The 9,489-nt window shown below is 41.7% G+C and overlaps 1 protein-coding gene across 1 annotated transcript; it reads right to left on the bottom strand.

The window, feature by feature from the left end:
* Positions 1 to 7,674: 7,674 nt before the first annotated feature.
* LOC127584167 (pituitary homeobox 3-like) lies at positions 7,675 to 9,274 on the bottom strand. The gene is given in 6 exon segments (XM_052040748.1): positions 7,675 to 7,945; positions 7,947 to 8,125; positions 8,128 to 8,154; positions 8,157 to 8,212; positions 8,936 to 9,148; positions 9,259 to 9,274. Coding segments are annotated over 6 exon segments (762 nt in total).
* Between the last annotated feature and the right edge of the window lie 215 nt (positions 9,275 to 9,489).

Below are 9,489 nucleotides of genomic sequence, written 5' to 3'. Positions count from 1 at the left end.
AAGGGGCAATGATTTGGATTGATCATAAATTTAATGTGCTTGAAAACAGTTTCACAATTGCGCTAGCACCATGTGGTGCAACAATTTCCGGATGTAACAGTAACCCACAAAGGGATTGACTTTTAAAGAAAACTTGTAAAAGTTTGCATGCATGCATCTTAAAGCTTCAGAAAGCTGTGGCATGGCGCATGCAGTTTAGCAGGTTATGAGGTAATAATGCATTTTGTGTGCAATAACAGTGGTAATCTTTGATCCTTTCATTTTTTTTAATTCAGAAAAGTAATTATTCCATTTTGCATTAAGTAAATGTAAGTAGTGTACCATATAGACAAGTGAGTCCCAGCCTTTTCCAAGAACATTAATTCAAAAGAAAAATTCATGCCACACCACACTGCACCTCACTCGCCCTGTTACCCCACAGAGCAATTTATGACTATTTAAGCCAAGCTTAACTAAATGACACATTTGTTTTTTTTAAATTTTTCTAATCTCTGATTCTATTTTTTGCAAAATTCTGGAATTAACCTGTTTATTTCTGATTCCCTTCATTTTCCCTGCCACCCAGTTGGAAACCTTGCTGTTGTCAAACTGAACCGTGGAATATAACTATAAAACTTACCAATTTTAATAAAAATCTGCAACAAACAAATACATCACTACTGGAATGAAAGCAGAATATTACAGATATTTGAAATTTCACTATTGCAGGAAAGTTGATCGGTGATGGCTTATGTTGTACTGGTGAATGTTATAAAAGTCTGTTTTCCGATCTGTTTTTGCATAACTGAGTGCCAGTGTTTATTTTGAACTTCAGCTGTGAACACTGATTTGTTATGAAGTGCAGCTGAAAAACAGTTTGTTTCAAATCTATGTGGAAAAATCAAGATTTCCCTGTGGTCCCCATGAAATGCTTTTATTATTGGCAATTATTCTGTTTTCTGTTGGCAACATTTTTTAACTGAAGCCAAGATTTGGTTTGAGCATCAAGGATAATTCACTGTGTGAAGGGCATTAAGACATTCAGCACGTTGAGCTAAAATATCGCTATTGTATGTGTGAGAGCCTGAAGCATACAATATAATTCAGCCTTAATTGGTGGAGAACTTCTTGATTTTCCCTCTATAGCGAGGAATGGGTTGCACGTACTGTTTGCTGTCTGTCTGTCTTAAAAAAATTGGACATTTGCCTTCAAAGGAGTAATCTTTTAAAATGTTTTTTGGCAGAGAAGAGCTTAACCTTGAACGCTCTTTCAAGTAAAAGTACAAAACTGGGACAAAAGGATACAAACTAGTAAAAGGCAAATTAAGGGCTGTTAGAGATACTTTTCTTCTGAATAAGTAATTAATACTTAGAATTATCTTTAGGATCGAGTAATAGAGACAAGTAGTCTGGAGTCATTCAGAAAATGTACAATGACAAGAGGCTGTAGATTTTCTACAATGGTTGAATCTCCCACTTTTGTACTTGTATTGCCCCCACCCCGTCCCTCTTCTCTCCCCTTTTGTATCTCCCACAGGGTGTGATATGCCTCTATTACACATACAGCCCTTGCACTTTAATAACGTATTAAAAATAAACTCAGCATTCCTCAGTGTGGGATGTAGCAACAAGAAGCCTGACGCCAGGTAGAGTAGAACAACGGTTGTGTTGCTGACCTGGTACTCCAGAGGTCTGATAACTGATTCAATGCCACGAATTCAAATCCAACCATTGCAACTGGGGAATATAATTTCTAATTGTTAAGTAATATGGGAAAAAATAATAGCGTCATTGACCATGGAACTACTAGGTTGTTATAAAACCACATCTATTTCACTTAAGTCCTTAATGAATTAAGTCTACTGTCCCTACCAATTCTGGTCAACATATGACTCAAGATTTACTGCAATTTCTTGCCATGCAAACTGCTCTCTCAAGTGACGGAGGAAACCACTAAGGGATGGTACTGTTATTGAATGTCAAGGGTTGGTAGTTGAACTCTCTCTTGCTAGAAATGATCCTTACCCAGCATGTGTGTTACAATTAGTACTTCTCAGTCCATGCCTGAATGTGCATGCTTGCAAGGTCTTACTGCATGCAAGCATGGACTGCTTCGTTTTTCTGTGGAATTGCAATGGAATTGAACATTGTGCAATCATTGGCAAGCGTCCCCACTTCTGGGTTTGTGATGAAAGAAAGATGAACCAGAAGGAAAATGATCGTAGGTATTTGGGCGTTGATACAATTACCTTAATGCTACACAGTCAGGGGAGATGACTGAGTTGTGTGATCACAAAAGCAGGTTTCAAGGAAATGCTGACGGTTAGGAGAGGTGTAATCAAGGAGTGCCAGAGGTTACCACTAAGCTTTGCCCTTCTGATATTATAGCCTTTGAGAATATGAAATGAATCGTTTAAACACAATATATTTCACTTTCTATCTTATTTTTGTGTGTTCAAAGAGCCATCAAGATCATGAAAAAAATACTTCACCAAATTATTTTGCAGGAGAGAGATGAAGACAGAGGACCAAAGACAAAAGATGCTGCTCATTCTATTCGGTTAAACTCCTACACAAATGTTGCTGTGATGAAAGCAAATAATTTGTATGGAGGCATTTCGTACAAAGTCCATTTTATGCAACTGCCGGAAGAGTTGGGATGGTTCCGTTGCTCAAGTATTAAGGGCGGATTTTTATGCTGCCACTTCAGCTTGATGAGGTTCTACAACTACAACCTGTAGCGGGTGGAATCGTGGTTATTCGAAGTAAAAAACCGTCTCACTTCTGCAGGAAAAGATAACCCCCCTTTTTCTTGCACGTGCTTTGATGGGGACGGGAAGGAGGTGGGATGTACGTGAGCGAGTATTGGACAACGTCCCAGGGCTGGCAATAAATACTTCCTAATATTTTCCAGGCCGACCACCCAATCATTAAACCGTGCATTTAATCCCAAATCCTCGTCATTCTCTTCATAGGTGGTGTTGATCAACTCAACGCACTGAAGGACTAGTGGGGGTTCGGAAGCTGTCTGCAACTGACCGTCCACAAGCGTCCAGTTAAGGGGGATACGAGGGGTTAATGGTAAATTGCAGAATGCAAGATGTGCGGTCCTAATCAGACCCTCTTCTAAATCAATCACACCGCATTATTGAATCCATCCCAAACGAGAACTCCGCACAGAGTCTGGACCTAGGCTGCATGAATTGCAAAGGGATCATTGACAAGGCCACTGGGTTATGGGTTACAGGGGAAAAAAATGATGGATTTGCGATTCCTGAAACACTAACTGACAATGTTCTGCTCATTATCACAGTTCCGGGCGCCGAAATGTTTTCAAAATACATTGGATCCCCTTTAAGTGACCACGCCATCTGCCAGCTTGCAAACTCATTTCACTAACTGGAGATCATATTGAAATATAACCCGAACTACATCGAACTATCAGTTGGAATCGTTTAGTAATGCAACACTGAAATATGTAAACTTGTTGGGCGGGGGCCACGTGCGAAGGGAAGGACGTCTGTTTATTTTTAGTAGCAGCCGGGCACTAATCCTGTATCCCCTTGCTGGTTGGGATTTCGCGCCGGGGAAATTGGGACATGGATTTCATAATACGTGGGTAGAGTGAGGGTCCAGAGGTTAACAGGGCCGGCCCAGTCTGTAATCGGAAACCGGAGAATGTTGCAGAAGTTTTAAAGTTATCATCCCTGTTTACAAACCCCTCCGTGGTGTTGTCTATTCCTAACTGTGAATTCTTCAACCACTTAGTTCTGCCCTCTTGATCCCCAGTTTAACTGTTCCACCATTGCGGCCGTGCCTTCAGTTGCCAAGACTGGGAGGTCCGGAATTCCTTCCGTCTATCTCCATTCTTCCCCCCGCCCAATTTCCTTTCCCCATTAGTGATGCAAAAAATATTTAACAAGCGTTTTGGTTTTTTTTGGGTGGGGGTCGATAACCCCCATTGGACATTTTACGCTGAATGTTGAACGTTGTTACGAAATAAACTCGTTGACTGGCACCAGGTGACGGGAGGATTTCAACTGCCATTGAATTTTTAAATGGTGGTGAAGTTATGTATGATTCGCGGGGAGATTTTCTACACCAGAGGAACAGACTAAGAAACTCTCCCCCGCCCCGACTCAATCCGGCGTCCACCTCTCTGCTGTAACCCCTAGTGTTTTGCAAAAAGAAGACTTCAGCTCGCCACTTGCATCTTTCTCGGGAATAGAGTGGAGTTCGGGAGGAAAATATTATAGCTGCTGCAGGCAAAAGTTAGAGGAAGCACTCAGCGGGTCGGACAGCATCTGCGGAGAATGGACGCGCAAAGTTCAGCTCCCCACCGACGCGGTCTGATTTTCCGATGTTCCATTGAATGTATTAGGATGTTTAAGAACTTGGGAGTGCGATGGGAGAAAAATAAAACCAGTACTTTGTTTAATTTTTGGGAAGAGTTCTCTACCTTCGACATCGAGATGCCGGGTTTTCCCGGGGTGTCTCTAATCACCTTGCATCTCCGTTCCATGTATTTTCAACATCTCCTGGAACGACTCTGGCTGCCTTGAAAAAGAGTGACTAATGCCTGGTCTGTTATCAATTGCAAGGGACAGAGTTGCTTTGGACGCACGGGTTGTAAATGGCATGGCTAATCGCTGGAGGGTCAATGGTGTCTGATATTCAGTCACCTATCAAGCGATTAGATTGCTCGGCGGCCTGCCCAGTGGGTTCACTCTGAAACACGTTTCATCTCCATTCGATATTAGCTAGTATAGCGATCTGATAACGGTGCTACACAAGCACAGATGGGGTTTTTATACCTTAAATAATTGTGATATTCTTTGGCAAATGCGAGGTTGTTAGGAGGAAAGTTACAGTCTTTAACGTAAGGGCGCGAGTTAATGCAATTTGATTCCAAGCCAACCGCAGCAAAAAAGTAAAACTTGAATTAAAGTAATAAAACAAGATTCAGATTTCACATCAGACACTTCTGACTATAAGTAAAATTGACTTCGATTTCAACCGGTGCTTACTCGCTCCTTCTCTGATTGTGTGTTTAGATACAAGCCCAGATCCCAGAGGTAGGGCGGCGCGATCGGTCAGACAGGGCAATGGTCACTCGGATTCCTCGCCTTCCAGCCCTCGCTTTAACCACACACTAGGATCATAGTTCAAAGGTAGGGTTTCACTGAAACTTGAGGTTTGTTGAATCACCCTTTGTACCAAGGGATAAACTTTAAAAGATGCCTTAGTGGGTTTTGAACATTATTAAACATACTTTTCGGATTTGTCATTTATATGACTGATATTTATCCTGCCCTTGCAAAATTCCATCTAAATATTGGCTCACTGCAAGAAAAAAACAATGATACAATTTGAATGTCTAATTTTCAAATGCGATATTTGAACTGGAACCTCCATGAAATGGACTCGCGAGTTATCGGACGTCATGTGTACAAACTGCGATTTCAGTAATTTTTCTACCCAATTTAGGATTCGTTTAACCTCAGAGAGCTTCTGTGTAAATTTCCGATAATTCGACGGAAAGCGATGAGAGGGTCTAAAAGGCCCGAGTACAGGTGATGGGGAGGCGGGAGGCTGCAAAGAAACATTTTTTCTATATTTAATGCCCTTGATCATAATTCCAACCAATTATTTTGCAAGTGGAAAACGGATCTACTTTTAAAGTTTTTGGTAACTGTTTTCTAACTGGACGCATCTGTAATATTTGTGGCGTGTTTACCGTTAAGTTGGGAACCTCAAAGCACTCCATCTTAATCAATGCGTCCTTTTTTTGAAAGAAACTTTTAAAATGCACAAATATGAAACAAAGAGCAGGAGATAAATTAAGGTGAAAGGGAATATAAATGGAGCCAAAGAACCAACCATTCAAAATGCGAGTCAAATGTTCGGTTTATTCCAACCTGCAATCGAATTTTTGTGAGGTTTCCCCGGCCCCAAACATTCCCTATTTTGAGAAGGCCCTCCAATCGCACGGATTGGGCTCGTTCTGTCACGGCAGAATTTTTTGTATTTGATTTTAAAAAAACATAGAAAAGTAGGTCTGCGCCATTCCCGGGTTAGTGTAGGAATCGTGCCGAGCCCCTCTCTCCCGGTTCACACTCTTCCCCTTGTTGCTCTGAATCCGACTGCTTTCACCTGTGGAACCTGTAGATACGGAACTCAGAACAAACTGGGAAAATAAAAGTAAAACTCAGGCGACTATATATTTTCAAAAAGGCAGAATTTAGCCTTTCTAATCTTCAATGAGTATATCCTACCCCCAAAGTTCCCGTCACTGTAAAATGCTGCCGTATGAATTGCAGCAAGCCTAAAACTTCCAAGTAAAATTTTAAAGTTACTAATCCCTCCACTATTCAATGTCCCATTCGATAACAGCAAATAAAAGGAATCTGCATTTGGTTCTGCCTATACTAGTCAACAAACAGCGGTGTTTAATATACTGCGGGATCCCGCAAGCAACCCTAACGCCCCGGCGTTTTTAGCAGGAAATTCAACCTGATCAGTTTGCATTGACCCATGAGCAGGGGTTTCAGGTCATCGGTGCGGCCCCAATCTTCAGTGCACAGTGACCAGGAGCTGGCATTTCCTACTCGTGTCCGTGTCTTATCAATTTATTAAACCAGGAGTTCTCTAACCAACAGGCGAACACGTGCTACAACGCTTAAATTAACTCGAATAAACAGCACAACTGCCATGTAACTCTTCAAAAGCAAGTCAAAATAGAATCCCGATAAAATGATAGTGTATAAACATACTAAAAAAAAAGGTCCATTTCATTTTCGGACTGTCCTATTTATAGGAAAATAATCAAACGCTACAAGGAGATTATTAATATTTCAAAATATATCCCAGATTATCAAGAGATTCCCCCTAATATTTTATTTCCGCTTTTCCAGTAATACGGGATCTCGAGGGAAACCTTTCAACCTATGTCTACATTTTGTATCAAAATCACCAACCACTTCAGTGTGACGTACCCTGGTCTATTGGAGCTGGCAGGGTTTATTTCACTGGTCATTGCCTATTAGAGACATGACAGGAAGTCAATAACTGGATCATTTAGACATTTCCCCTTCCTACCACGACAGAAAACTCGCAGAGTGGAGTGAAGGATGGGGGGGGGGGGGGGGGGGGGGGAAGGGCGGTTGCGGGGAGCGGGGGCGGTGGGCAATGGTTGTCTCTGTGAGCTATAGACTAGAGAAGACTCTGTAGGTACCATCCAGGGAATGTCAGTGCGGTCGAATCGGGGATTTGTTTCCAACTTTTTATGTGAAATTTGAAGAGTACTCTTTTGAGATTTGTCAATTATCTTCAGAATTGTGTTTTTAGGATTTGGTGGATGTTTTATGCATTTCCTCGCAATGTATAAGTAGTTAAAATAACTATTCTTCTGCATTTGCCAAAATACACAGAGATGGTGTGGAGAACAGGTTATCCAGTGGTTGTATATGATGAGAACAATTACTGACCATATTTTAGACTAGCCAGGCACTCTCTAGAGAAGCATTCTGCAGTCTCTGACCGAGTCTTTTCGCATTATCTGATTATAGACTGGATCAGGAAGACAGCACTGATAATTAACTTTGTGGATTAGAGACGAAATAACCCCCTCCCCCTCACTCAACCCCCACAAATGCGGTCGCCCTAAAATGCGCCGTGTAAAACACGAAGTTCATCTTATACAGGTCGATCCACAGCATATTGACAGGGACTGAGGTTGGGAGCTGGGTTCTGCACCGGCCCATAGCTGAAGGTCGAGGAGTGATGCTTGGCTCGAAGTCTGAGGCTGGCCAAGCTGGTGTTGCAGTTGTCCCGGTACACGTATGGACTTGAGCTAGATCCATAGGGACAAGGAGAGGCAGCAACCGCCGAATTCAACGAAGGGCTGCCAAGGCTGTTCAAATTATTCAAGCTTGAGCCAGGTAACGCCGAAGGACCATAGTCATGGAAGGGATCGAGTTGGGAGTGGAAAACTGGCTTGCGATGACAACGAGTTCACATTCATGGAATTGAAGAGGAAAAACTTTGTGGCGGGAGATGGATTGGTGCCGAGTCCTTTGGTGGCCCAATTATTGTATGATACCCGGAGTAACATGTCCTCGTAGGGTTGAACCAGCCCGTTAAACGGTGCTGCTCTCCAAACCCATTCTTGCACAGTTTTCCGCTTGTTGGTGGCGCTCACGCTTCCTCCACTTCGCTCTACGATTTTTAAACAAACCTGTCCAGCCCAAAACAAAGGTGTATTTGCAAAGTATAAATGGTTGGAGATTAAAGGAGAGAAAATAAATAGTAAACTGTGCATTTTAACAGAGAGTAGTTTTGTAGCATTGGTTCTCTGGTTAAAGTTTTGTAACCGAATTTGTGACACAAAAGTGCAGATACACTGAACAGAAACATTAATTGCTGATGTACGTTTGCAAGTTCACATGCATTCACGGTGGAATTTTTACCCAAGTACATCCAAACGCTTGACTATTCGCGTGACCTTCATCCAACTGAAATTACTTATAAAACTCAGTAATAAGCTTTGAGGAACAGCTGTTGTTCGGGGCTTGATTGCAAACCTCCCATAGCTTTTAGGTTAAGTGATACTCCGCATTGAGTATTGTCATCTCGGGATAATAGAATTTAGATTGCATGTTCTTCCCTACGTTGGCTCCACGGAGGTTACAATCATTTTTTCTATTGCCCTGAAAGATGCGTGGTTTGAATCATTCACGATGTGCTCACTTGCATAAGAGATTAATGCTAATTTTGCATTTAACTCAATTTGCTTGCGCTGAAAACACTTTAACATTTAAATTGCAACCATAAAGTTCAAAATATCAGCCGCACCAAACCAAAATTCTTTAATTTTGCAGTTATCGCTGCAACTAAAAAACTACGAGCCTTGAAATCCATTTTTGGTTAAGCACAGAATTTTTAAAGCGCGGGATATTTACCCTGATCCTAGCCTCTGTAAGGTTTGTCCACACCGCTATTTCCTCGCGAGTGGACATATCTGGGTAGCGGTTCCTCTGGAAAGTCGCCTCCAGTTCTTGCAGCTGCTGGCTGGTGAAGTGTGTCCTCTGCCTCCGCTGTTTCTTTTTGGCGGAGTTATCTTCGGATCCTGAGTCGTCTGATTTACATCTGCGGAGCTGCTCGCTCTCTCCTGCCGGGAGTTAAAAAAACACCAACAGTCAATTGAGCAAGTGTTATGCCACGCCTTTTGTTATTGAAAATAAACTACCAGTTTCTACATACAAAAAAAAGCAAAATAACCGTTTAATTTTATCATTATTTTATGATTTATATTTTGGAAATACCACTTTACGCTGTTTTTACATGGTATTTAAAGGCAGCCAATTCAATGACCAACGCTTTATAGGGTGTTATGGTTCAGTTTACTGCATGAAATCGTCAAAATAACTAATTACTGTTGCCAGATACATTTCACTGATTTGTTCAACTTTTGGTACTATTGGGGCATTAAATAAGCCAAGATAGCCGACG

Source organism: Pristis pectinata, chromosome 29 (genome assembly GCF_009764475.1).
Source record: "Pristis pectinata isolate sPriPec2 chromosome 29, sPriPec2.1.pri, whole genome shotgun sequence".
Classification (NCBI taxonomy): Eukaryota; Metazoa; Chordata; class Chondrichthyes; order Rhinopristiformes; family Pristidae; genus Pristis; species Pristis pectinata.
Note: the sequence above shows the minus strand (reverse complement) of the source record. Positions and strands in the feature narration are given on the sequence as shown.